Source organism: Vollenhovia emeryi, unplaced genomic scaffold (assembly GCF_000949405.1).
Source record: "Vollenhovia emeryi isolate VEMERY1.0 unplaced genomic scaffold, V.emery_V1.0 DF939250.1, whole genome shotgun sequence".
Classification (NCBI taxonomy): domain Eukaryota; kingdom Metazoa; phylum Arthropoda; class Insecta; order Hymenoptera; family Formicidae; genus Vollenhovia; species Vollenhovia emeryi.
Window position 1 is genome coordinate 1 of NW_011967116.1, and position 27,713 is coordinate 27,713.

A 27,713-nucleotide genomic window follows, 5' to 3' on the forward strand; every position below is an offset into this window, starting at 1 on the left:
TGGGGAGGGAGGGAGAGAGAGAGAGAATGCTCAAATTAATAAGACTGTCGTAATATGTGATATAAAAATTGATTTAATAAATAAATTCTAATAAGAGGCCTCTGTCTCTATCTTATATTCATTTCTGTTAATGTAGATAATTTTAAGTCTCGGTTTAACTTTTTATCTTCATCTTATTTGTAGGACTATAGAAAAAGTTGAACTAACAATAAGATTGATGTTTGTAGAAATATTAATGTCTCAAAATACATGGGAAAAATTAATGCAATTGTAACAAATGCTTTGTGTGAAGGTAAAATTGTGATTATGAATAGCTAGACAAAATATCGCATGTTGCTTGTAATAAAAAAACACAATTGTGGCAGTGTACACAGAAATACTTGACCTCACAGGCATACGCCTGTCTTTTTTTTCTGTAGACAAAGCGAGGTTTAATGTTTCTCTTACTAAAGTAACAAATTCCGAATAATCTTGAGAGCTCAGCATGCTCGTGCATAATCTTGAGCTCATAGTGTGTCTTTTGCTCCGTCCAGTCTTTTGACATACGATCGAATAATTCTCTAAACTAAAAGAAAGTAGAATGGTAAATCACTCACAATGCATTTCAAAATAGTAAAAAAATCGATAGACATTTATATTCATTAAATCGCATTAATAAGCATAGTTGTAACATGTAATTCTAATTCAACAAGATTTATAAAGTTAATGTTGCATATTTTGGCTGACATAATTGTCATGTTTACTTTGTTTTACCTCTTATTATATACTCATAAAAATTATTTATGGCCACGATAAAGAAGGCATCGGCATTAATTAATAAAGTGACAAACCAGTTGTATTAATGCACAAGGAATTAAACTAGATAATGTCCCAGTAAAATGCAGTATTTGTGTATACAGGGTGAGTCGTAAATGTTGTCCCAACCTTTTACCATAAGAGGTGATTTACCAACCGCAACTGTATAGCCAACTCCAAATAAAATGGATTAAATATCGTTGTACATACATGTCTCAATCATGTAATATGTAATTATTTATCGATAAATGTAATTACTGTAACAATGTCATATAGGACGAGATTTTATCCATTTTGTCTCGAGTTGGCTACAGTTGTGGTCGGTAAATCACCTCCCACATAGCACTGACGTAACAAGGATATCCTTATGAAGTTACCGATATCTCAGAGATATCTGAGAGATAACTTTATACAAATGTCTCAGAGATATCGTAGCAAATATCTCAAAGATATTTGAGAGACATCTTTATGTAATATCATACACAGATCTCTCAAAGATATCTGAGAGACATCTATATGTAATATCATATATAGATGTCTCTCGGACATTTATCCTGAACATATATTTTCAAAATAGTATAGTACAGTACTAGTACCACTCACTGCCGCGACGTGGCGACAGCGCGTTAGCCTTTCTCGTAAGGAAAAATCATCCCGTATTAGTATAAGAGGCGAGCCGATATGACTCGACAGCAGGTTGTCTCAATCATGGAAAAAACTTCAATGACCTAAATATATTTTTGATGATTTAATAATTTAACACAATTTAAAAATTTGTTTTAAAAAATTAAGATTTTTTAATAGGTAACCTGCTGATGTTTTACTACCCCCCTATTACCCAAATAGCACAAGTCCGTCCTGGACGTCCTTGTGCTATTTGGGTATCTTTTTAGAATAATTTGGATATTCCCGTGATATCACACTGATATAATTTGGATATCTCAAGATATCTCTGGGATATGGGATATCCTTAAACAGATATCACACTGATATCACTGTGATGTCGCTGTGCTATGTGGGCTCTTGTATGGTAAAAGGTTGGGACAGCCTTTACGACTAACCCGTATAATATTATTTATTTTTAAATATGTGTTATTTAAAAATGAGCGCAGCCTAGGTTTTTAATATTAGACCTAACATTCTATTTAATTTAAGTTATGAGAAACACAAATCGTGAGAATCTACGGATCTTACTTTGTCTATGTATATAAAACGCGCGCCCAATTCGCTCAGACTACCTAGTACAATTAGAAGTGTCGGTACCGAATCCACTATATAGTCCATAGTGATGTCAGATAGAAATACGGCCGATACCTGGAAAGAAGTTCTTATTTCTTAATAAAAACGAAGAAATGATTTCATCTCGAGAAATAACTATCCGAGACACGTTCGATTCAATCTCGCGCGAATGAAACAGTGACGTATGATTTCTGAGCTTATATTCCATGTTTTATTTTAATACCGTATGATATTTTCGATCTTTTAGTTCGAAAATTGTCTAACAGTGAATTAAAAAGAAAATTACTTAAATCGCAAGTACCTGAATATATACACTTATTAATCCAATGACCGTGATAGCAGCTCTCATTAAATGAGCGCTCCGTTTACTTTGATAAGGATTCAGTCCAGTAACCGACAGAAGAAATCGGCTCAGTTTATAGTACTCTTCAGGATGTTCCATTTGCTTCGAAGGTCTCAAAAGAACTGTGTAAAAGCGAGCCGACTGCCGCTTGATTATTATCATAGCTTCTTTTATTTCTAGATTCCCTCGAATATTTATATTTTGTTTTTCTTTCGCGACATTATCGTACAAATTACATCAAGGGAAAATACCTTGAATTATAATACGTCGAAGGGAAGCACTTCACGCGAAAGCGTTAAGAATTTCTCAAAGGTGTCGGCAGAAATGATTGACAGGGCGCATACAATACGCACATAATAACATGGGAAAAAGACTGTCGGTGGGAGTTGCAAATTGCCTGTGGTCGTTTTTTTCACAGAAACAGTTTTTCACGCTCGCGCGTTTGTCTCACTACAATTCATCGGCAATTTTTACCACTTTAGAGCAATTTTTCGATTATTATGGAAAATATGAAGCAGAAATGACAAAAGACGAAAACTCAAAGTAAAAAAAGTTTTTACGCGGTATTAACATACGTATTACAAATTTTATACAATAGAAGATATTGTTGACTAGATGCTCTTTTCTATAAAAAATGCGTTATCAGAAGCAAGACGGATATAAGTAAATACAACGATGTATAGAATTGTATTGGAGAGGTGGCATGCACCTTTAATATTAAATAGAACGAATAAGAAAGAAACCATGGTTTTGTATACTTAGTGTTATATTTTCGTGCATTTATAAACTGAGAACATTACAATACAATCGAGTCGCTTGCGAGAAAGGGGTATATTGATCGGACATGGTGCGAACGCAGGAGTGAGATAGAGAACATTGACCACGTGGTACGACAATGTAGCAAGTACGAAGTGGAGAGGGAAGAGATGGGCGAGGAATAAACAGGGTTGGTAAACAGGGACATGTGAAGACACCGGTACGCTTATCAAGAGAGAGGACGAAGATAAGAGTCATATTTAATTTCATCGAGAAAATTGATAAAGTGATATAAAACGGCTCAAGAGTCTTTTGCGCCATAATCTGAAGGCAAAGTTGAAGGACCCTCACTACTTCACCAGCCAATTGGATTAACATAACCGAAAAGAGAAAGGATGGTTTGTGGCGTACTTTTGCATATATATTGATTAGGTTAGATTGTATTAATTTGCACACTTTATTTATACCTTATAAATTAATATTTATTAATAATGTACTTTTAATGCACAAGTACGTGTGAAGATAAATATAAAATCATAAGCGAGTGAATATTTTAGAAAGTCATACTTCCACCTTGATTATAGAAAATATGTTAAGATTTAACATATTTGCCATATGAAACAAAGGGTTTTGAAAATTATTTAGACGTGCTTAGAATTGAAAATACACTATCAGAAAAATGTAGTAGTTACAAAACTGGAGGAGAATGTGTGTTTGGGCCAAAGTACATTTTTAGAAAAACAAGTCTATTCAGTATTTATTATACAAGACCGAAAAGATTTAAGGGGAAAAGTTTTCATAAAGCTTTCCAGAAGAAGATAGTCCAAGTATTTATCGGCGGAGATATGTGTTAGCGATTCTTATTTGTACAATACATCGTTCCGTAAGATGTTATCACATATCGACAACGTTTTAATATTGTAAGAATATCCCCAAAAAATAAACTTGTAAAAACGAACCATCTAAATATCGCTCAACATCATTATATTCGTGGATAATTCTATTTTTTTATTATCAGAATATACTATAATAGCATGACACTTCAGTTAACTAATTCCTACATTTACAAAAAATAACATTGTCTCAATGCCGTCTTCGAATCTTGATCTACCTTTTTGTTCTAAACAAGAAGGAAAGATTTACAAATTTTGTTAATGTATGTCGTGAATTTACATTCATCTTTCGTTACGTTATATGTCAGTAAACATCGTCTAATAATTACATAATATCAATATTAGAATTTCCCACTCAACAATATGAATGTAACGTTTGTTGTAACAGTCGCATTGTTGAGTAGGAAATTATAATATTAATGTTACATAGTTTGTGTTTATTGGATATTTGCATACACTTACCTGCCAGATGCACTATAATAAATTTGCTTCTTTTCACGAAAAATAAATTTCGACGTAGTGTTAGGCACAAGATCGCTAACGTGTTTTCTATATAAACCTACGTGGGCTGACGTAAATTACATGCAAAAAAGACTACATTTTCTATTTTCAAGTCTGCATTTATAACTGATGGAAGTATCTTCAGAGTTGTCTCATGAACATGCAATAGGAAATCGCCGTCCGAAGTATCTTGAAATGATAAACATTCTCAAGTGTACCATTTGTCTCATTGTGGCTTTCGTATATCGATGTATATTATGGCGCATTTTGTTCTTACTGATCCAAAACTTGGCAAAGACATCACGTAAAACCTTCGGGCGCTTAAAACGAGCGGGCGGAAGCGTCGTTTCAGTATTAACAATAGAGATCTCTGCTCGAAGACGTCTGCATTATACCATGCAGAGTTGTATCTGTACGAAACCGAATATTTCGTTTTATCTTTTAAAAATAACGTTTACTTACACGCGGAGAGAATTTTCTCTTAAAATTTATCCCGAAAATCATGTGGACGTGGAACAACGTGGAACATTTCGAAGAATTTTATGAGTTTACTAGTAAAATGTATGGTGAAATTAAAAAAAACTCTCATAACATTCTTCGAAATGCCATGTTGTCTCAAGATTACACGATTTTCAGGATAATAGAAATTTTAAAAGAAAATTATCTCCGTGCGTGACTAACGTAATAATGCAAAGAGTAATATAGCAGAGAAGAAGTCGAGTTTAAGTAGAAGTTTATAAAACATTGCTTTTTAACGATTTTGAAAGGAAATCAGCATGTGTAATATATTAGCGTGTATAATAATTTTAGAATTATATTATAACATTATACATATGATATTTTCATCTTCACAAACATATCAGTGTAGCGGGTTCATAATTATCTAGCACATATTTCGGATAAATGTAAATTCTGCACAAAGAAGAATAGAGGGACAGAAAACACTTCCCCCTTTCTCTCTCAGCGTTTACTTCGATTTTCTCTTTCTGCTCTAATTGTAAGTTTACACCGCTGCCAGCAGTTCAGATATATTTATTGTTAAAGAAGAAAGTAAATTACTCACACCTTCTCGCATGCGCTCGTACTCACGTCTGTGATTCTTTGTCCCATATAGTTAGATATGAATAGATACGATAGTGTCACAATAGAGACACCGACGGCTCTTATCGCTGCTTCAAAATTGTCAATGTTGAGTACCTGAAAGATCTCGTTTCTGCATTTTGATACGCTCAACGTATTTCCGCTTCATGTCGCTTAAACGTACCTGCGTTAACGCGAGGCTCAGCGCGATAACCATTCCTAGGAGGTCCAGTATAAACGGTATTGTGTGATAAATTTCAATCATACTAATGAATCTTGCAATATAAAAGGTCATATATTAATCGAAACTGTGAGACAAAAGGCAAAATGTGTGTGTGTGTGTGTGTTCAGTGTTGTATATAAAAATAAGTTTACGTTAGCGTACGGTTTTACTTTTACGAATATTCTTTTTAATTTATTTACATTAATCATTTCTTTGTGTCTTTATGCAACCGTGTACCCAATCATAATTCATAAATGTATGATAACTTTTGGATATGTTATATTAAGAAATGACTGGGAAAAGATCTATTGTAAAACATCCCCTCGATAATAGACTCTTCGTTCGCTAAAATCGTATTAAGAGAACAAGTCCAAGTGGAAACCTAGCATTATTTAGTTACTCGACATTATTTTTCGACTTTGCGTGCTAGTGATACAATTGTTCCACAAATTGCTCGTTTGAACTAAACTGATTTAACAGATATCGCGTGCCTTGTATAAAAGTACAAACTGTATAATGTTGTAATGCAGCCGTATAAAAATGATCATGTTTCCGTAACTTATTTTTGACCGCATTAAGTCGCATCCCGGCGCATCTTCGACAACGCAAAACAAGCGTTCTGCGTGATACCTGCCAAAATGATTATACCAACGTTATTCTTACCGTACAATTACGGATAATATTGCATTAAGAAGAAAAAGAGGCGAAGTGATTGATGACTATTCAGAAAAGTTGAGAAAGTGACAATGGCAAAAATGTTTAAAAACACAAAAAGAAGAATATTGTTGATATCTTTTTAACAAAAAAAAAATTATACTTGTTACGTGCGAAACTACACTTAAATAGACCTGCGCGCTCTACTTTCTAGCGATGAGTCGTCTATTCCTTCGCAAGTAATTGCGAGGAGCGATTTCTTACCCCAGCAACTCGCACATTCCACAAGCGTGTTGCGTAAGAGCCATAAATAAAGTGGAAGCGTTAAGTAAAATTATTGGTATTACAAAAATCACCATGCACGTATGGGACCGAACAAGATAAAAGTGTCGTTCCTTATCAATAAAGAATTCAGCTTGAAAAGGTATTGGTGTTCGCGGACGGGACTCATTCATGGGCAATATAACGTCGAGAATTTCTGGCACGAACATCCATGTGTTGTACGTAATTATGATTACGTACTGCAGAACTGAAAAATTTAACAGAAATTCTCTAATACAATTTTTATCAGTGTCTCTATACAAAAATTAAAAATTTTGAACGCAGATTTAAATAAATGTCGAGCATGAAACAATACTCAGAAAAGTATTCGGTCTTTGGTACTATTTCATTATATTATATTCTGCTTTAATAAAAATATATTAATATGCGATATGAGGAAAAAATTGGGAGGAGTTTAGGGAAAAGGTGTGGGAAATTCAGCAATGATTCCAATCATCTTTAGAAAATTCCACATTCATTTACTTTGATGACAGCGATTATAATATATGCTTTTTAAAACTAAAATTGTGATATGAATGGCTAAAAGAAATGTCGCGCGTGATACTTGTCGAAAGTAATGTGTAACAAATAACACATCCAATGCTGATAATGAAGAGAGAGCACATATTGATCTCGCACACGGAAATACAATGTCGATCTTACAGGTAGAAATGCTCATCTTTTTCTTTGGATAAAACGAACTTTTGAAATGTTTTTCTTACGCGCGTAATAAAATGTATATAATCTCGTAGACTCGGCATGCTGGCGCATAATTTTTATCTCATACTGTGTCTTTTGCAACCTCCAGTCATTCCGCATATGTTCAAATATATCCCTAAGCTAGAAATAAATAAAATGACGAGTTATAAAAAAATATATTTTATAAGTCAGTAAATCACAACTCCTTAAAATAACAAAAGAGCAAGACGCTTGATTGAATAATTATATTCATTCATTAGACTGTCAATTAAAGGTAACACAATCATGTAATAATCGATTTAAAATCCTCAAAGATTTACGATCGCTTTTTTTTCATTTTGTCGCAAATATTTCGTTATTTATAAAACTTTTTTGTAGCTTTAAAGGATAAAAACTGATTAAGAATTAAGATAAGTTAATTGCAGCTTCGAATACTTATCGATACAACATTTGTAAAAGTGATATGTAAACTTTTTGCGATCTAAGTATTCACGTACTAAGAACAATATATTTTGTTGTATAAATTTTGTTATGAATGTAATGATCGACAGAGCTTACTTGGTCTCCTTGTCTGGTACGCACATACAGTTGACTCAAGGTACCTAATGTAGGTACAAGTGCTGGTACCACTTCGACTATAAATTCTGCAGTGAAATCAGTTGTGAAAAAACTCGCTACCTGAAAACACGTTATTGATCCTTGATAAGAGTAAAAGGATAAATGCTTTCAGAAGACATTGTCTTGAAGAGGCATTTAAAAACTTCGAATATGATAGAACTGTCAAAAAAGATATTCGCATGACATCTTTGAAATATTTCTGTTTTAAGAAATCTTGAAGATTTTGGGTCCACAATTTTGATTAATACAATTCAAATAGTAATATATAAATTTTTAGAAAAATCTTTTCAGAAAATCTTAAGAATATTTTTCGGAAAAATCTTAGTCTTCGAAAACCACGTTTTCGAAATATCTAGGGGTGATGTTTGAAGTTATTATCGTGAAATAATTACATACACATACGAATTTCTCGTAGAACACTTCGTAGCTTAAATTTGAAAACTAGTACATAAATATTTAATAAACCACTACGATGTATAGGTATTTCCAATCGCCTAACTCGTAAATGGTTAACATTTAATTGAAAAGGGATATTTTCTTAATTACATAATGTTAAATAGAAAATTATTTTCCAATGCCGTGATTACCTGAAAAATTACAGACGATACCAATAGGATAGAAATAACAGCTCTTATTAAATGAGCGCTCCACTTGCTTTGATACGGCCATAGTCCGCTAAACGATAGAATAACTCGGTTTAATTTGTAGTGATGCTCTCCGGGATGTTCCATTTGCTTCGAAAGTGTCGAACAGACTGACTGCCGGAGCAAGCAACTCATTGATTATTATTTCATTGCTGCAATCATCTTACCCTTCTTTTTCTTAAAGTCCGTTCGAATTTTTTCATACATTATTTTTTTCTCTTTATTATCGGTTGAATTAAAATTGAAGAAAAACGCACGCGTCTAGCGCGGAGGCGTGAATTTTCAGAGGCGTCGAGGGCATCGATCGGCAGCGCGCGTACAATATTCGGTTAATAGCGTGGGAAACATCCGGTGGTCTACGAACAAAAATTGTCTTCCGGCAGTTTTCCATCCATGGTATTCGTTTTTCTCACACGCGCAATTATTCCGCTGCGACATCGCAAATATTTTTCGATTTTCAGAGGCAAAGGTAGCGAATGTCGAGTAAAGGAAGTCCGAGGTAAAATACAGTATTCAAGCCGTCTATTTTGCACAGTACGTAACCAACAACGACCAAATCACTTCGAGATACATTTCTCTTATAGAAGATATAGGAGAAACAATTTTTTATTTTAACAGCAGACTTGATTGAAATATTATTTACAAGTGTTCCAAAAGAGGAATTTCTAGTTAACGCTATAGACAGATATACAGAAGTAGACAGGCATTTATTAGATATTATACAGATATTTATCTCTGAATAAGATATAAGAAATCGGATTTTCTTACGTAAGGCAAATCGTCTTGAAAATATTATCAGCCGATCTCTTGCTAAAATAAGAAATGTTACAAAATTCTACATTGTCTTAAATACTCCAACAAATATTCCATTATTCTAAAACAGGTTTATATACTTTGAGTCGTTTCACTTTATTACGCATCGCAATTACTTTGCGTATTTTCTTACCTGTAAACTACATCAACGAAATCCTGTCTCTATAAAGAAGAATTTTCGATACGATAAAGGAGATCTGGTACACATCTAACATTCCCGCGAATTTTCTACGCTACTGCTACGCTTACATCTTGGCAGAGGCATTTTCAGAATTGCCTGATGAACATGCAGTATGAAATCGCTGTTTGCAGTATCTTCGAAAGATATATGCATTCTTTATTACCCATTTATTATTATTCGCGTCGAATATGGCGTATTTTTTTCTTACCATTCCGAAATTCTGCAAAGACATCACGTAAAATTTACTGGCGGTAAAAATCAACGGATGGTAGCATCGCGCTATTATTATTAACAATGCCTTCTGCTCTGAAATAAGTGCGTTGTACCACATAGAGTTGAATCTGCAGAAATGATTTTTTTTATTTTGGAAATCAAATTCAGGAATAATGAAGTAAAAGAAATTTCTTCTCCCTCCCCGCTCTCTCTCATAATAATAATAACAATAATAATAAATGTTAACATAGTAAATTATATTGGTGTATTATTGTTTGTCTCTTTTAAAATCGTGATAGTTATATAACATTTTATAACATTTTATCTATGATATTTTGCATGTCTCGAAAATTGAGTACTGCGCAAGTATCTAATATCTTAATATTACATTTGTAATTATTGCATATATAATTTTGAAATGCAAATAAGTTTAGGGAAAAGTTCCTTTTTCTTCTGGTAAATTAAAAATATCTCCCTTTTCGTCTTCGGCAGACAAAAGATATTTATTATCTGCTTTTATTATATTTCGCGTACTGCCCCGCAAAGTATACTCTTAAACATATTGTTTAAAGAAATCTCTTTCAAATGTACTCACATTTTTTCACATACACTCGCACTCAGATCCATGACCTCTTGGCTCATATAACAAGATATGAATACATAACATAGTACTACAACGGAGACACCGATAGATCTGAAAGCTCGTTCGAAAGTGGAAATAGTTAGTATCTGAAAAAATGTATTTTAACGCTTCGACAACATTTAGAGATGCTAGACATTTTCGCAACCAATTTACCTGCATTAACGTAATACCCAGCAAAATCACTACTCCTGTAAGTTCCAATAGAAACGGTACTGTGTAACAAGTTTCGATTATATCAACGAATCTTGTAACGTGAAAAAAGTCATACGTATTAAAGTAATGAAGTGAAAAATACTTTTTACATACATATAAAAAAAATTAACGTGTATAGAGTAAATTTGTAAAGTATATTTATAATTGGGGGGGGGGGGAAATACGGTTCTCAATTTTGTAATTATATAATTATTTTTATCGCTAGAGAAATAATAAAAGTGGTATATGTCTGTGGACTGTAATTAATTCGAATTACATAAGTCTGTAGAGATTTAGAGACGCGATATGAGAAATATGTATGAAAATACATATTTAGATTTATCTGTATATTATCTAATTTAATACTAATAATAGATCCTTTGCTGGTTGAATTCGCGTAAGAGCGAAAGAGACATTGTTTAGTTATCAATGTTGTCATCATTGCTACTTAATTTCTCTTGCAAAGCACGTCGTTAATCCGCTTCGTTACGCGTATTACTCAGGAAAAATAAGATTAATGGTGATCACACGCATTAGATATTGCGTGTATTAAATAAAAATACGAACTGTATAATGTTGTAATGTAGCCGTACAAAAACAGCTATGTTTCTGCAATTTGTTTGTGATCCATGAATTAAATCGCACGTCGTCTCGCCTTTGACAAGGCAAATTAAGCGTTCCGCGCGATACCTGCCGAAATGATCGCCAACGTTATTCTTATCATACAATTGATCTTGACTCGAATAATATTCGTTTTACAATGAGCGGAAGAAAAGACGAAATGACTGTTTATTTTTGTAAAGAATATAGAAAGAAGGAATAACACAAAATAATAATTAATTTCAAAGACAAGAGATGGTAGCTATTTTTTATAAATAAAAAGAAATGTAGGGGAGAGTTGACCACTTAAGGTATTATTTATTATATATATCCAATTTGGTATCGATTTGTACGCAAGCACCCGTCGGAAATTGTAGTTTGATGTTTCAGACATATATTATTACATGTTTAACATTTCCCTAATAACAAATTAATTTGTTATAAGTCTTTTTGTAACATGTTGCAAAAGGTACGATTTAGGAAACCGGTTACTTAAATCGTATCTCCTTGAAACAGCCAAATTTATGAGTGAAAATAATAAAATGTCTAGTAAATAGTATAAGATTGATATAAAAAAACTGGATCAAAAATTAACGTCGGTTATGCCTGAATGAAAAAAAATGTTGTTAGCATTCACAAAATAAGATGTAGATATCATGTTATTTTTTGTCTATATTATTTCTCATGGATTTCATATTTTTATTACTAAATGTTGCTTATATTAAGTAATAATATGAAATATTGATGAGGTACGCATTCGGCAACTCTCCCCTGTTTGTCGCGTAAACTCGAGAATTGATAGACCAATTAAGAGTTGATAGACGCTCCGCTTTCAAGTAATCTAAGAGTCGTCTGCTCTTTCGCAAATTATAGTAATAAACTGCGCGCGAGGAGTAATTTCTTACCCCAGCAACTCGCACATTCCGCAAGCGTGTTGCGTGAGAGTCAGAAAAAGAGTGGAAAAGGTGATATAAATTACAGGTATGGTGAGAATCACAAGACATAAGTGGGAGTGAATGAGGTATGAGTATTGCTCCTCATCGATAAAGAATTGAGCTTTAAAAACTTGTATTCGCGGGCGGGACTCATTCATGGGCGATATAACGTCTAGAATTTCTGGAATGGACATCCATATGACGTATCCCACCATCAATGTGTATGGCACGACTGAAAAATTCGGTAATCATAAATTTATTAATAAAATTAATATTATTATTATATAATTAAATTATTATAATCTTCTATATTTCCATATTTTTTCAAGCTATATGTGTGCGTACATGTAAAAGAAATGAAGTATGAATAGAATGATATATTTAATATATTAGATAGACATGTTGATCTTTTACAGAATCATCGTATTGGCGTTTCTTTAAATCTTTTAGGAAACATTATTTACAAAAACTGTAAGATTAAAGCGAAGAAAAATATCGAGAGTATATTTAAAGTGAGTAAAATTTTGAATAAGTAAAATCTAGTAAGAGACCCCTGTCTTTCTCTTAGACCTTCATTTTTATCAACGTAGATTAGTTAAAATCTCGGTTTAACTTACTTTTTATCTTCTTGTTTATTCGTAGAACCAAAAAAAAGATAAAAAGTAAGTTAAACTGAGATTGAAGTTAATATATGATACGTTGAATAGAAAGTGAAGTAATATCTAAAATAAACATATAGGAAACATCAATGTATTGTAAAGAGTAAAATAAAGACTCGGAAAAAATGGGAAATAAAATTATTGAGCACCAAATCGAATGAATTATGCTTAGAGAATTTGGCTTTTAATTTAATTACAGCAATTATAATAAATGCTTTGTGAGGGTGAAGTTATGATTATGAATAGCAAGGAGCAATGTCGCATGTTACCCATTAAAAGTTATGTGTACAATAGATAAATGTGACGCTTATAATGAAAAACATGGTAGCCGCAATCTTATATATAGAAATACAATCTCGAGCTCGCAGGCAGAAACGCCTGTCTTTTTCTTCGGTAGACAAAGCGATGTTTAATGTTTCCCTTACTGAAGTAGGACAATGTGAATAATCTTGCAATCTCAGCGTGCTCATGCATAATCTTGATCTCATCGTGTGTCTTTTGCAACGCCCAATCTTTCGACATACGCTCGAATAATTCTCTAAACTAAAAGATACGTTTTTATTCTATTCAGTGTAAATTATGAGAACACAAATTGTAAGAATCTAAGGTGCTTACTTTGTCTACCTGCCCGATTCGTATGCAAAACATGACCAGATGACCCAATGTGATTATAAATGTTGGTAAAAAGTCTACTATAAAGTCCATATCGATGTCAAATGTACATATGGCCGAAATCTGAAAAGGTGTCATTGATTGGTGTTTAAAATTCTATCAATTATTGAGGTTTATCAGTTGCGAAAACTTTTGGAATTTCGGGCATCGAACGCCGAGCGCCAGTTGCGAGAAAAATGACGTAGCGCCGTAAAGACTTCGGTCGAAAACAGTCTATTCTCATTGTGCCCATCACTCACCGCTCCGCATATCGTACTAGTCTTTCTCGCGTTCGCGACAAGTACGGGAAGAAACCGTGATCGATATCATCGCGTGATCGCTGAATCCTCGCGATTTGCTATCAATGCTCGGTTAACCGGCAGTCGCGTGATTTTCACACTTGAAATCTGTACCAAAACGCTAGGTGACTTGAAATTACTCCTTCATTGGAACTTATGATCATTTTAACTGCCAAAAACTTAAATTGCTCAGTAAAGAATGCTGCTCTGTAGTTGCGAAGATTTAGTTTTCTTTTCATTCTCACAGCCAAGATTGATCCTTGCGAAAGCTTTGTCAAGGAATTTCATACAATTGGGATTGGTTTAGATTTAAGATTGTCTAAATATAAGAACTGACTGCGAATACCGTATTGACTCTTGACGAAAGCAATGGAGTAATTTTCTCGAGAAATAATTATCCGAGACACATCCGATTAAATATCTCGCGTGAAAAGCCTCAGTTTTATTTTCGATGAGACAGTGATACTTGATTTCTGGATTTATATTCTAATATTTATTTCCAATCACATGTTCGAAAAAACATCTACGAAAAATATCATTGGAAAGAAAATAATTTGCTAAAACCACGAGTACCTGAACAAACATAGATGATATCACGATGACGGTGATAACAGCTCTTATTAAACGAGCGATCCGCTTGCTTTGATAAGGGCATAATCCGTTGACCGATAGAAGAAATCGGTTTAATTTATAGTAATGCTCTTCGGGATGTTCCATTTGCTTCGGAAGTTTCCAATAGACTGACCGCAGAGAGAAACAATAGCTTACCGAATTATTTTATTTCTATAATTATCTCAGTTTTTTTTTCTCTTCAAAAGATGCACTTGACTTTTTCTTCTTTATTATTTCATTCTTATGGGTTGAATTACATTGATGAAAAATGCATATGTTTAGTGCCGAAGCGCGAATTTTTCAGAGGCGTCGAGGGGATCGATCGGCAGCGCGCGTACAATGTTCCGATAATAACATGGGAAACGTCCGGTGGTCTGGGGACAAAAATTGTCCTCGGGCAGTTTTCCATCCACGCGATATTAGTTTTTCTCACACGCACAATTATTCCGCTGCGACATCGTGAATATTTTTCAGTTGTTCGTAGGCAGAGGGAGGTAAACGATGAGTGAAGGAAGTCTAAGGTAAAACACAATATTTGAACCTCTTTTTTTATTTTGCATAGCCGTTTATTTTACATGACGACCTAAAATCGTCAAGAAACGTTTCTCCTATAGAAAATATATGAGAAACAATTTTGAATTTTAACGGCAGGCTCCTTTGAAATCTTTTATTTACAAGTATCCCCAAAAGATGATTTTTTGGATAATACTATAGGCAAATATACAGAAAGTAGACAGGTATTTACCTCGGGATGAAATATGAGAAATTGAATTTTCTCGCGTAAGACAAACCAAATTTAAAATTATCAACGAATTTCTCACTGAAATAAGTACTATTTAAAAAATTGTGTCACTATTTTAAATACTCGAAAAAATATTGTGGTACTCTAAAAAGAAATTGCCTTGTGAGTTTCTTAATTCTTGTTTTTAATTATATGCCACGTTTATTTTCTATTTACCTATTTACTTACCTGTAAACCGTAACAACAAATTCCTGTTTTTATATAATATAATTTTTTACATGGTAAGAAGTTTTTTACATCGTAAGAAGAACACCGGCCTAATATTCCCGCGGATTTTCTACGTTACTTCTACGCTTACAATTTGACAGAAACATTTTTAGGATCTGAAGAACATGCAATAGGAGATTGCTGTTTGAAGTATCTTCGAAAGATATATGTATTTTTTTATTCGCCATTTATTATGATTCGTACCGGGTACGGCATATTTTTTTTTCTTACCATTCCGAAATTCTGCAAAGACAATATGTAAAATTTACAAGCGGTCAAGATAATCGGATGACAGCGTCGCATCATTATCATCAATAGTGCCTTCTGCTGTGAAACGACGGCGTTGTACCACGTAGAGTTGAATCTGCGAAGCCAACTTTGGTAAACATTTGTGTACACATCTCCTTGGAGTTTTCATGTATACACAAATGTTTATAAAAATTGAAGTACTATTGCAACAGCATATTCTTGACACCAAATCAAGTCAAAAAATCCTGTATCATTTTACCTCACGATAAACAGTTATCGAGATATCGTATGATGAATATTGAAAAAGTTGCCAAGTTTTCTTTGAATATCTCAAAAAGTATTAGGCAAATAAAGAAATGTTTCAGACAAAAGTTGTTCCAATTAATGAATAGAAAAAAAATGATATAAGCAAGCAACTATTTAAGGTCGAATTAATGACACCATCTTATGTCCCCCTTGAAGCCATATAACTTTGGTCTCAAACATTTGTTTCTAAAGTGCACAGTTTTCGAAAAATTTAGGGGTTTCCATACCTCTTCCTCACCCTGTATAACTAAAGAAATCTGTATCGTATACATATACTTACATTTTCTCAATTATATTCGTGCTCGCATCCGTAATCTTTTGTCCCATATAACAAGATATGAATACATAACCCAGTCCTGCCATGGAGACACCGATAGATCTAATAGCTCGTTCGGCGTCGGAAATAGTTAATACCTGAAAGACTTTGTTTTAACGCTTCGACAACGCTTGAGGACTCGATACATTTTCGGAATCAACATACCTGGATTAACGAAAGGCTTATCATAAACACTACTCCTGTGAGATCCATAAAAAACGGTACCGTGTGACAAGTTTCGATTATACCAATGAATCTTGCGACGTGAAAAGAAGTCATACGTGTTAAAATAAGGAGTAAAGAATATTTTTTGCATGTGAAAGAATTGATATATGTATATATATATATATATATATACATATATGTATATATGTTAACGTACATTTACAATTGAGAATACGACGGTGCTCAATTTTGTAAGATTATTTTTATCGATAGAGAAATTATAAAATTAATATATCTATATCTTATAATCAGTTTATATATAAATGTGTACTTGGAGACACGATATGAGAAATATCTGTGAAAGTCTATACATTTATAATAGATTTATCTGTATATATTTATATTTAATGTTAATATTATATCTTTCGTTGGTTGAAATCACATAGGAGTGAAAGAGACACTATTTAGTTACCATCGTTGTTATTTTTTCAATTTTCGTTGCAAAATACAACGTTAATGTTCCGTTACGCATATTACTCGTGAAAATATAAGATTAATGCTGATGCATTAAATATCGCGCGTGTTAAATAAAAATACGAACTTTATTACTTCGTAATGCTGCCGTACAAAAACGGCCATGTTTTCGTAAATTATTTTTGACTTCCAAATTAAATCACATGCCCTCTCGTCCTCGACAACGCAAAATAGGCGTTCCGCCCGATACCTGCCGAAATTATCATCAACGTTATTCTTATATCATACAACTAATTTTGAATCGAACAGTATTCATCTTACAATGAGCGAAAAAAAATGACAGTTTATCATTAAAGTGAAAGTTACAGAAAAGAAATACAAGGTAATAAAATTTCAAAGACCTGAGAAGGGAATTATTTTTTCAAAATAGAGAAAGAGAACGATCTGTCGTGAGACAAACTCAAAAGTTGATACATCAGTCTAGAGTTGATAGACGTCTCGCTTTCAAGTAATTTAAGAATTGTCAGAGTTCTCTCTCTTTCGCAAATGCTAGTAAATTGCGCGAGGAGTAATTTCTTACCCCAGCAACTCGCACATTCCGCAAACATGTTGTGTGAGAGTAAAATATAAAGTGGAACAGGCGATATAAGTTATAGGCATGTACAATAGTACGACATGTATGTGGGACCGGATGATGTAAAAGTATCGCTCCTCATCGATAAAAAATTCAGCATTAAAGGGTCGCCTCCGCGGGCGAGATTCGTTCATAGGGAATATCATGTCTAGGATCTCTGGTACGACCATCCATATATTGTAGCCTCCTATGAATATATACGCCACGACTGAAAAATTAGGCAATCATGTTAGTATAATTTTCAGCAACCGAGGTATATGTGTGTGTGTGTAAAAGAGAAGTTTAAATACAATATTAGATAAATACATTAATCTGTCGGTTTCTACAAAAATAAGTTTGTTTCGAATTTTTCAGAAAACAATATCTTCATAAAAGTTATCAGATTAAAGCGTAGATAATCAGCGAAAATGTGTCAAAAATTAAATTAAATTTTCACGATACGTAAACATTTTGTTTATTATATTCGACTTTGATTTAAAAGCTTGATTTAATGGGACCTTAATACGTGATATCAAATTTGAATATTAGTAAGCAAGATGCCCCTTTCTCTATTTCTCTTTCGTTTTTTTCTCTTTTTCTTTTGGGCATTACATTTAATATTGGTTTAGCTTACTTTTTATTTTTTCCTAATTCTTAGAACTGGAAAAAGATAAAAAGTTAAACCCAGGTTAAAGTTTATCTACATTGGTAGAAATAGATTTGTCTTAAAGTACATGAAAAAATCAATGCAATATGTTATAGTAAATGTTTCGTTAAGGTAAAATTGTGATTGTGATTAACTAAAAGAAATATCACACGTTGCTCATTAAAAGTTACATGTACGGTGTACATATGTTTAATATCTGTAATGAAAAATACGACTGTAGTAGTTCTGAACATATAGAAATACAGTCTCGATCTCGCAGGCAGAAACGCCTGTCTTTTTCTTCCGTAGACAAAGCGAGGTTTAATATTGAGCTTACTCAGAAAACCAATTGTAAATAATCGTGAGATCTCAGCATGCTCGTGCATAATCTTGCTCTCATCGTGTGTCTTTTGCAACGCCCAGTCTCTCGACATACGTTCGAATAATTCTCTATACTAAAAGAAAATAGAATAAGAAATAAATGATCCTACACTTCGTACAGGATAATAGTAAAAAATCAGTAGACATTTATGCAATAAGCTACATTGGTTTGTTAGCATAATTTATAATTGAACATGTAATGCTACTTTTAAGAGATTTACGAAAATGTATGTTTTGGCTGTGACATCATTTTTCTCTTGTCATGTGTACTTTGTTTTACTTTTACTTCTTATTGCCTACAAAAATCCGTGGTAATGCACGATAAAAGAAGCCAAGGGAAGGTGATGTCTTGATTTGAGAGGAATTAGTTTAAATCGATGTTTTAGCAAAACGGAGTAAAATTTGTACATAGTACTGTAACTTTGACTATTTCTAAAATAAACAGTAGCCCAAAGTTTTATTTATTAGTGAGATAGACACATTCAAAAGATACATTCTATGAAATTTGAATTATGAGAAACACAAAACAGAATCTACGGGGCTTACTCTGTCTACATGTCCGATACGCGTGTACGTGTTGATCACGCCTCCAACTATCATTATAAGCGACGGTATTCCTTCCACAATAAATTCTGCAGTGAGGTCATATGTAAAGAAGCTGGCTATCTGTAAAGGTATTATTAGCTCACAATAAAAACAAAGGAATAATATCATCAAGAGAAATAATTATCCGATAAACTTTCAATTAAATCTCTTGCGCGAAAAATCTTCATTACGGTATGATAAAACAAATAATATTTGATTTCCTTCTTTTCTATGTGTATTCTAATACCGCAAATATGGTATTTCTATCCTCTAATTCGTCGAAAGTTATCTAACATTGAACTGAAAAGAATAGTAATACCTGAAAAAATATAGACGATAGCATGATGGCCGAGTAAACACCTCTTGTTAAGTGCGTGCTCCGCTTGCTTTGATAAGGACATAGTCCGCTAGCCGATAGAAGAAATCGGCTCACTTTGTAGTAATGCTCTTCGGAATGTTCCATTTGTTTCGAAAGTCTTGAAAGAACTGACTGCAGAAGCGAACCCGTTACTTTATTATTACAGCAATTTCTCCCCCTTTCTTTTAAAGTCCGTCCGATTATTTCTTATTTCTTTCGCGGCATTGCCAGGTAAATTACATCGAAGAGAGGCACACGCACTTACACGCGGTAGTGAAAATTTCTCAAACGGAAAATTGATCGACAGGGCGCATATAATATTCGCGTAATGACATGGGAAAGAAACCAACGGTGGGATCTGCAAACGGAAATTGTCTTTAGTCAATTTCTTTTCTCGCGTACAGGCTTTTTCACGCAGGCGATTATTACGCTACAGCTCATAGGCAATTCTTACCGCTTTAGAGCAAGTTTTTATTATTGCGGAAAAGGGTGAGGCTGTGTGACGGAAGTGACGAGTGGAAAAACTCCACGTAAAAAAATGCTCGTGCGATATTCACACGTATTTCACTCAATATTATCGACCACGTCTTTTCTGCAAGAGATGCCTCGTCAGAAAGAGTAAGCTTAGATGCAGGGAAAGGATGTTTAAGGACGTTAAACTCTGTAGCAGCATACATACATATTATAAGAGACACCAAGGGTGGAGGAGGCCGGCATAAGCCACGGGATCCACGACTCCTTCACGCAAGCGAAAATAGGATAAATTGCAAGTGTAAAGGGTTCGGAAACACTCCCTCGAAAAGTGCCTTGCAACCCCAAGGGGAGACAATAAAGATATCATATATTATAAGAGATACCACTAGAAAGGTTGTTAAGTCTTCAATAGTAGCTTTCTTGATTTTTCCTTTTTTAAAATAAAACTTTTAGAGAATAGTATCTTTTTTAAAGGATTCACTAAAAGCATTAAAACAGTTTATTCGTCAAAGAACCTTCTGTTGAAGAATGATAGAATGCTCGTTTTCTTTCTGAAATAACAAAATTGGCTTGTGAAAAAATATTTAAACGTTGCAGATGATGGGTTACTCCTCCTGCAATTGACTCGTAGTTAGCGAGTTCGGGATTCGATCTCGCCCCTCACCCTGTTATAGGATCGGAGAGTTGAAAATTGTAGACAAAAGGAATGCGAGATATTATTATGACCCGTTTTCGGAGCAATAAACTGATACTATACTTAAGCGATATATTTCACACATGTACATGATAAAATGGCGACAATATCTTCGACTAGATACATTCTTTCTATACAAGATGCGAAGATCGGAAAGATTTTAATTTCCCAATGGGCAGATTCCTTGATTTCCTATTGTTTTTTTCCTAAATAAAATTTTTACAGGAAAATACTATTTTTCTTTAAAATTCACTCATGTCTAAAAAATATTAAGTTAAAATTAATTTGTACATAGTTCTACATGTATTGAGATCTTATAAAGGGGATGAGAAAACGACTTTCTGCGAAAAATAAGTTAATTGTAAACTTCTCAAAGAATCTCCCATGTAAGAAACATAAGTGGGATACGTCATATATTTCTAAAATAACAACCGACGATCTACGGAATTGCGAAATATTCTAATAATTACAGAGTAGCTGCTCGATGTCTTCGCGTAGAGTAGCGAAAATTGGTCTCTCGTGGCTGTTCAATTGCCAGCATGATAACATCAATTTCCTGTGGATCTCCTGTGGACAGTTGTCTGGGCAAGGAAGACGGTGACCACGTTCCAACGCGTTCAGCAGGTCGGTTATAGTCGTCATTAAAAGTTCTTTCTCACTTATTCTGACTGCCAACTGCGGGTCGACGCCGTAACTGAAAACCTCGTACATCGTCACGCCGAACGACCACACGTCCGAACGCGTTGAGAATTTGTTATGCCTCAAGCTCTCCGGTGCGTACCTGAGAAAAATCATTTACTCCTTCTGCCGTATACTATATAGCAACGCGCGAAGAAATAATGAAATTTTAGTTTAATGAAAGGTAGCAAGGAGAAAATAAGAAATGCAACATTATTTTCAAATGCAAGAAAATTATTTTACAACTGCCAAAATATAAAAAATGGAAATTAATATACCTTCCCTCGTAATACTTACCATTTAATTGGAATATTGCGAAGAGTTTTGAAGACATAATAATCACTCGCAGCTATCACTTGCGCGAGACCGAAGTCGCTGATTTTCACCCGATCCTCGTTCGCCACTAGGATATTTCTCGCTGCCAGATCTCGGTGTACAATGTTCATACTGCCAAGATACTCCATGCCCGCGACTATGTCCAGAGCGAAGCCCAGCAGTGTCTTGTATGCGAGACTAAACCGATGCGAGCTTAGATAACTCAGCAACGAGCCGTATTGGATGAATTCCATTACCAGGATTCGGTCAACTGAGCACAGAATTTTGACGATGTTTGGATGTTTGAGTCTCTAAAGGTACACAAGAAAAAAACACAATTAATACAGTTAATTTATTTCATTCGCTACTATCATGTAATTAATTAATATGCTAATTTCAAGTACAAGAAACGGAAATGTTTGACATTTCTTAAGTCTTTTTATGATACCTATATATTAATATGTACAGCAAGAAACATACTTGCATAAACATATATCGTAAAGTTGTGCTACTTAAATATTGCAACAGCAAGATTTGAAAAACTCTTGGTAGAGAAGCTTTGTATTACGATTTTTGGAGAAACAGCCATTGATTCTTAAAACAAAGGCTCACCTCCATGATTTTAATTTCTCTTTCAAAGTCAAGCACATTTTCCGAGTCCTCCTGCGTCTTGAGCTTCTTGACGGCTACATCCTGTTCCGAGTCAACTTCCTTACCGTTGCGTCTCCTGAGCGTACCCTTGTACACCTCGCCGTAAAAGCCTTCACCTATGCGTCCTTGCAGGATCACGTCCAGGTTTTCATTTATTTCATAAGTACGCTGCCATTGGGAGTTATCTTTGCTGTTGAAAGCCTTGTCATTGGATTTACTTTTGTTGGTTTTGTCCGAGCTATCTTCGCGACTGGTACCACAATCGCTACCGTTACCCGCCACCGGCATCTTGTACAATTCGCTGTTTAACCAACGTAGATAAAGCGACAGTTCGTCCCTGTTACTGTCTTGGTTCTGATAGCTGACCAGCTGCTCTGTAGCTGTTAAAGAAATTAAAGTTTTATCCTGGATTTTTGTATCAGTCATCACAATTTTGTTATTTGTAAACTCATGTGTTACAATGTAGAAATTCAGATAATTCGTAGCTTTTCTAACGGTATAAATAGCATCAAAATTGATCAAGAATAATGCAAATCAATTTTAACAAAGTGTAAATTAAAAAGATTTAAATTGACTCGCCATGATCATTATCGTTCCAAGTAACACTGGTGTAATCAGTGACCAAACTCGTTTGCGATTCACTATTCGACTTGCTTTCCTCTGTATAAATACTGCCGTTTTCATCGTTGTTTCCATCGGCGTCTTTGAACAGCTTGGGGCATATAGTAGCATAAGTATGAGTTCTACGAGCATTATACACTTCGTATAAAATCTGATTGATATCTCGCATGATGGCCTGAGGCTGTTTCCTCGATATAGAATTACTTTTGCCCCAACATTCCAACATTAATTTATAGATTTCGTTTGGACAATCCTTAGGAGGAAGCAATCGATTTCCACATTTATAGTACTGTAAATACAACGCCGTTTGATCGTGTTAGTCCGAGTTTATACTCAATTCTATCAACGTAAAGAAATTTCACGTAATTAAACCTGTTTCGCAGCGGACGTACCATTTTAACGGTATGAGTTTTGTGATATTTGGGTGGAGAAGCCCCTCTGGAAAAGATCTCCCAAATAGTTGTCGCCAGCGCCCATATATCCGCTTGGAGACTGTATTTTGCGGACGAGAAGTCGGAGTAACATTCTGGCGGTATCCAATATATACTGCGGAAAACGAGAGAATCGTGGATCCTTGTATCGCACGTGAAACGAGAACGGTGAGCGCAATTAAACGAGACGGCATTTCTCTACTTACTCGTCCTCGGTGTAAGTGAAGAGGCCGGGATCTCCCAACTTGACGATGAAACTGTTATCTGTATGCGAGTGCACGAGAACGTTCCGGCACCTTATATTTCCATGAATTACCCGATTCTCCTCCTATATATTCTCGCATGTTTAAGATATTAACACTAAGATATAACGCACAGAGATATTTGGGGAAATTTACCAAATGCCATAGAGCTGTTGCCAGGCAGACGGTGGCTTCCACCATATCGACCGTTAGCACGGACTTGCTGTTGCTGCTCAGGTACTTGTCCAGCGGGCCCAAGTTTACCAACTCGAGGAGCATCCCGATCGTCGGGGCCACTGTTATGCCATATAATCTGAAAACGAAATGGACTTTAGTATCTCCACGTTACTGCGCTCCTTCCTACGGGCCAGTTTCACAAACATCGGTTAACCAGAGTTCAGTCAACTCCTTATCCTTTTCTATCTTACTATCTAAGGCCTGGTTTCACCAACGTCGCGTAACTTTGAGCTTAGCTTAATTAATTCTTTGTCTCTTTCTGTTACTTTAGAAAGAGACAAACGTGAATTAAACTAAGATTACCGGGCCAGAGAATCAATTAACCTTCGGTCAGCGGTTAACGAACGTTTGTGAAACTGGCCCTAGGACTCCTGATAGTCACCTAACTAGAGCTCCCGATCGCAGTTGACTCCACTTGCCGACCAACTCCAAAAATTCTTTGGTATAATCATTCTCCTCGGTCTTGAGTATCTTCATCATAACTTCGAGCTTCTTGCCCTTGGCTACTCGCCATATAGTTCGATGCAAACTAGTCATTGTTGTTGTACAAGTCAAATCCTCGTCGCTCTTCGCGATCGCCTTGTATACCTGTAACTCATTCCACGGTACACATCGCGGTCCACCTTGCAACAGAGTGGTGATTATCTCCTCGTCCGCCGCTACTTCGTTCACGACGTTTTCCGAAGCGCAAAGTAGTAATTTCGACTTGTCTAGAAAAAGAAGCGTTTCTCTATATGCAAAATGGAAAACTAAAATACGGACACTTTCTTATCTTTGCTCTCTCTGGAACGTTACATGTATCGATTCATATATAACTATTGTACGCATGTACCGTATTCGGAAAATCCCAAGCATTTTTCGAAGTATATTGATTCATTGGGATTTTGGAATGAAGAAATTAAATGCCTCATGGATTCGTATACCAAAGAGCTGTTTGTCATCGCAAATTTCTCAGGTTTGATCTCGACCACTCTCTGCGAAGATATAGTTCCGTCCTTGTTGTAAACGTCGATGTAATAAACGCAGTACTCGGTTTCGCTCTCGCGCAAGATGTAACTTCCCGGCTCGTTGGCACATTTTTCCTTGAGTTTCGTGTACGAGAAGTCTTTCCTGAAACGTTGTTACGGGTTCGATGCAAATGTCGCACACACGCAGACTATAATCTCGTGTCGTCTTGTGAAAATTATCTCACCCAACTGGTCCATGGCACCTTAGCTTTTGTAATCTCTCTAGAGAAGGCGTGATAATGCTAGCGTCACCACTGCAAAGATTAAAATTCCACTTGACAGATAAGCGGTAATATCCGTCCAGTGTGGATACAAAAGACAACAGAATCGCCTTTGTCTCAAATTGCACGCACAACGGTATGCCAGTTCTCCTCCCAATCAATACAGTATTGTTCTTTCTAAAGGATTGAAGATGTGTTAGATTAATATATATATATTCATTATCTCTAACATATGTAATTTATATGAACCGTAAAATTATTGAAAATCTGCAACAAGACTGTGCAGGAAGGCAAAGGGTTAAAATATGCTACTATACGTTGGTAATTACCCTATAGAAAGGGTGGAAATGTCCTCTATCCTACAAATCGTTTTCCATGTACCAATGTCAATCTCGCAATACTTCACTTGCTCTATGGTAACTCTAAGTAAGACTTTAGCTCTTAGATTAGGAACATCTTTATCCATTAGCGCTGTGTACTCCTCGTACGGATAATTCGGAGCCATGCGTTCGAACTGCTTCAAATATTGCTCCTTGACGTATGCTGCGTCATACCCGGATAACTTCGTAAGTGCGTTATGAATAGGTTTCCTAATGAAGAAGGCATGCCTCTTTATGCATTCCTTAGGTATGTATTTCTTGTATTCCGACTCTACAATTTCTCGCGGGAGTGCTTCTTCGAGCATCACCCTGCAACAAGCAAAACACGCCGTAAAATCACGTAACGCTCAGCAATTATATTAAATAACATCCACGGCAAATTTGCGCGAAGTTACTCAAAACCTAAAACAATCATTCAATCTGTATTCTCTTTTTTTTTTATCACAGAAGATGACTTGTACCTTACCTGTACATATCGCTAACTCCTAGGCCAATCAATTCGTGTTTATGTTTCTCATAAACTATGTCAGGTACTTTATTATCTAACACGTCCCTGCGGACTTGCTCGAAATAATAATTATATGCATTTAAATCTATCTCCCTCAGTCTGTCCATGCTGGATGGCTTGAACCTCAAGCGAAAGTTGAATCTGTACTTCTCCGAGTCCTCTTCCAGCACGTGGCCACACGGGAACCATAATTTCGTAGAATAGCTTTGCAGCGCGAACAGATGCCTTGCCAACGGACTTATATTGTAGGCATTGCATATCTAGAAGTTGAACAGAGTTTCGATTTTTCGAGAAGTGCCAAGATGCTTGACAAAATAAAAGTGCGCGGGAAGAAAACACAAATTGACTCAAAGCACGACTCTTCCACAATTACACGGTAGTTTCGGTAATTTGAAATCCGATTATTCCGACTTGGTCGTTGTCGAAGGAAGATGACAGTATAATGAACAGTTAACACGACGAAGCCTTGATAAGAAAATGATGAAATCAGAACCGTCGGTTTTTGCCACAAGGGGAGATAACCGTTCCATTTCTGCTTTATTCAACTGAAAGAAAGAGCATTAATTATCCGCACCTTTATACACAGGTATTCGATGGTTTCGCCAACAGTAAATGCAAACTTCAACGGCTTATCCCTGCTGGCCATATAAATGTATACATAATGTGACAACCGTGGATCGTCATCCATATTAATTTACAAGTTGTCGAACTCGTCGGAAATGCCTTTACATCTTACAGCGATCCTGGATTATCCGACGCACGCCAGTTTGTTTTTTGTTTACCATGTGCGACGAATATAGCGAATTCGGTCACCTGCATTACTCTGCACTTGTGCGGCACAAAGATCACCTGCACCTGAAGTTATTCAACGACAACAATATAATGCACACGTCACCACACGATCGATAAAACATTTCAGATTAATATTATCGTTACCTCTTCGGATTGCGTGCTCGAATCTATTCTATCGGTCAAAACACTTATATCGAGCTCTTCTATTTGGATGTTGTTTTTTTTTTACACGGCAATGGCTACGTTCAGAAAACACGCATCGCTCGCTGAGCGCTCGGCGAGCCATCACATCTGATTGGTGTGTTCTTTTAGATCGACACATTTAAACCAATCAGACGCAAGATGACGGATACGCTCGGCGAGGTGGTGTTTCCGAACGTACCCAATGTAGAACCGGCCTAATCTCGGTTCAACTTATTAGGCCAGTTCTACATTGATCGTATCATATCGTCGCAAGCGTCGCAAATCATAAATTCGACCAATCAGCGTTGAATTAAAGCCCGTATCAGACTACGGATTGGGATTGGGATTAGATTGAAATTTAACCAATCACAGTAAAGTTTACTAATCCCAAGTTCAGTAACTTTAAAGCCCGTATCAGACTACGGATTGGGATTGGGATTAGATTGAAATTTAACCAATCACAGTAAAGTTTACTAATCCCAAGTTCAGTAACTTTTACTCTGATTGGTCAAATTTCAATCTAATCCCAATCCCAATCCGTAGTCTGATACGGGCTTAAGGCTAACAACCACGTTTACGTAATTGTAGAATGGCCTTTAAGGCTTTATCATAC

General features: G+C 35.3%; 6 protein-coding genes across 13 annotated transcripts; all 6 read right to left on the reverse strand.

Annotated features, from left to right (window-relative positions):
• Nucleotides 1-235: 235 nt before the first annotated feature.
• LOC105559879 lies at nt 236-2,715 on the reverse strand. The gene is made up of 3 exons (XM_012008509.1): nt 2,336-2,715; nt 1,990-2,109; nt 236-565 (listed from the first exon to the last, which is right to left on the reverse strand). Exons 1-3 carry the CDS (start codon nt 2,537-2,539, stop codon nt 305-307), a joined length of 585 nt encoding a protein of 194 aa, XP_011863899.1. The 5' UTR covers nt 2,540-2,715; the 3' UTR covers nt 236-304.
• A 1,448-nt stretch (nt 2,716-4,163) lies between these two features.
• On the reverse strand, nt 4,164-6,557 carry LOC105559880 (odorant receptor 22c-like). 3 transcript variants are annotated; one of them, XR_001008779.1, is made up of 5 exons: nt 6,341-6,557; nt 5,792-5,882; nt 5,591-5,724; nt 4,489-4,937; nt 4,164-4,253 (listed from the first exon to the last, which is right to left on the reverse strand). XR_001008779.1 is itself a non-coding variant. In XM_012008511.1 (5 exons), the coding sequence occupies exons 1-5, from the start codon at nt 6,403-6,405 to the stop codon at nt 4,669-4,671; spliced, it is 471 nt and encodes a 156-aa protein (XP_011863901.1). In that variant the 5' UTR covers nt 6,406-6,557; the 3' UTR covers nt 4,164-4,668. The 3 variants fall into 3 exon arrangements, 2 of the variants coding, with proteins under 2 accessions (XP_011863901.1, XP_011863900.1); XM_012008511.1 differs by having other exon boundaries at nt 4,164-4,716; nt 4,805-4,937; XM_012008510.1 differs by having other exon boundaries at nt 4,164-4,937.
• A 748-nt stretch (nt 6,558-7,305) lies between these two features.
• LOC105559890 lies at nt 7,306-8,853 on the reverse strand. Its single transcript, XM_012008529.1, has 3 exons — nt 8,710-8,853; nt 8,063-8,182; nt 7,306-7,645 (listed from the first exon to the last, which is right to left on the reverse strand). Exons 1-3 carry the CDS (start codon nt 8,851-8,853, stop codon nt 7,481-7,483), a joined length of 429 nt encoding a protein of 142 aa, XP_011863919.1. The 3' UTR covers nt 7,306-7,480.
• A 246-nt stretch (nt 8,854-9,099) lies between these two features.
• On the reverse strand, nt 9,100-13,745 carry LOC105559881. Of its 2 annotated transcripts, XR_001008780.1 has the most exons (9): nt 13,618-13,745; nt 13,428-13,545; nt 12,314-12,575; nt 11,376-11,498; nt 10,770-10,860; nt 10,569-10,674; nt 9,969-10,101; nt 9,713-9,894; nt 9,100-9,576 (listed from the first exon to the last, which is right to left on the reverse strand). XR_001008780.1 is itself a non-coding variant. In XM_012008512.1 (6 exons), exons 1-6 carry the CDS (start codon nt 13,705-13,707, stop codon nt 10,645-10,647), a joined length of 714 nt encoding a protein of 237 aa, XP_011863902.1. In that variant the 5' UTR covers nt 13,708-13,745; the 3' UTR covers nt 10,519-10,644. The 2 variants fall into 2 exon arrangements, 1 of the variants encoding a protein (XP_011863902.1); XM_012008512.1 differs by lacking the exons at nt 9,100-9,576; nt 9,713-9,894; nt 9,969-10,101 and having other exon boundaries at nt 10,519-10,674.
• Nucleotides 13,746-15,108: 1,363 nt separating this feature from the next.
• On the reverse strand, nt 15,109-20,810 carry LOC105559883 (odorant receptor 22b-like). 4 transcript variants are annotated; one of them, XR_001008781.1, is made up of 10 exons: nt 19,628-20,810; nt 19,270-19,389; nt 18,680-18,797; nt 17,664-17,925; nt 17,211-17,333; nt 16,610-16,700; nt 16,409-16,542; nt 15,805-15,937; nt 15,535-15,689; nt 15,109-15,450 (listed from the first exon to the last, which is right to left on the reverse strand). XR_001008781.1 is itself a non-coding variant. In XM_012008515.1 (9 exons), the coding sequence occupies exons 1-9, from the start codon at nt 19,769-19,771 to the stop codon at nt 15,624-15,626; spliced, it is 1,191 nt and encodes a 396-aa protein (XP_011863905.1). In that variant the 5' UTR covers nt 19,772-20,810; the 3' UTR covers nt 15,109-15,623. The 4 variants fall into 4 exon arrangements, 3 of the variants coding, with proteins under 3 accessions (XP_011863905.1, XP_011863906.1, XP_011863907.1); XM_012008515.1 differs by having other exon boundaries at nt 15,109-15,689; XM_012008516.1 differs by having other exon boundaries at nt 15,109-15,727.
• Nucleotides 20,811-20,893: 83 nt separating this feature from the next.
• Nucleotides 20,894-27,171, reverse strand: LOC105559882 (tyrosine-protein kinase hopscotch). 2 transcript variants are annotated; one of them, XM_012008513.1, is made up of 14 exons: nt 27,062-27,171; nt 26,700-26,980; nt 26,084-26,385; nt 25,567-25,926; nt 25,202-25,414; nt 24,842-25,119; nt 24,392-24,719; nt 23,929-24,085; nt 23,737-23,858; nt 23,492-23,645; nt 23,058-23,388; nt 22,440-22,858; nt 21,810-22,138; nt 20,894-21,615 (listed from the first exon to the last, which is right to left on the reverse strand). In XM_012008513.1, the coding sequence occupies exons 2-14, from the start codon at nt 26,811-26,813 to the stop codon at nt 21,294-21,296; spliced, it is 3,429 nt and encodes a 1,142-aa protein (XP_011863903.1). In that variant the 5' UTR covers nt 26,814-26,980; nt 27,062-27,171; the 3' UTR covers nt 20,894-21,293. The 2 variants fall into 2 exon arrangements, with proteins under 2 accessions (XP_011863903.1, XP_011863904.1); XM_012008514.1 differs by having other exon boundaries at nt 21,565-21,648.
• Nucleotides 27,172-27,713: the final 542 nt, after the last annotated feature.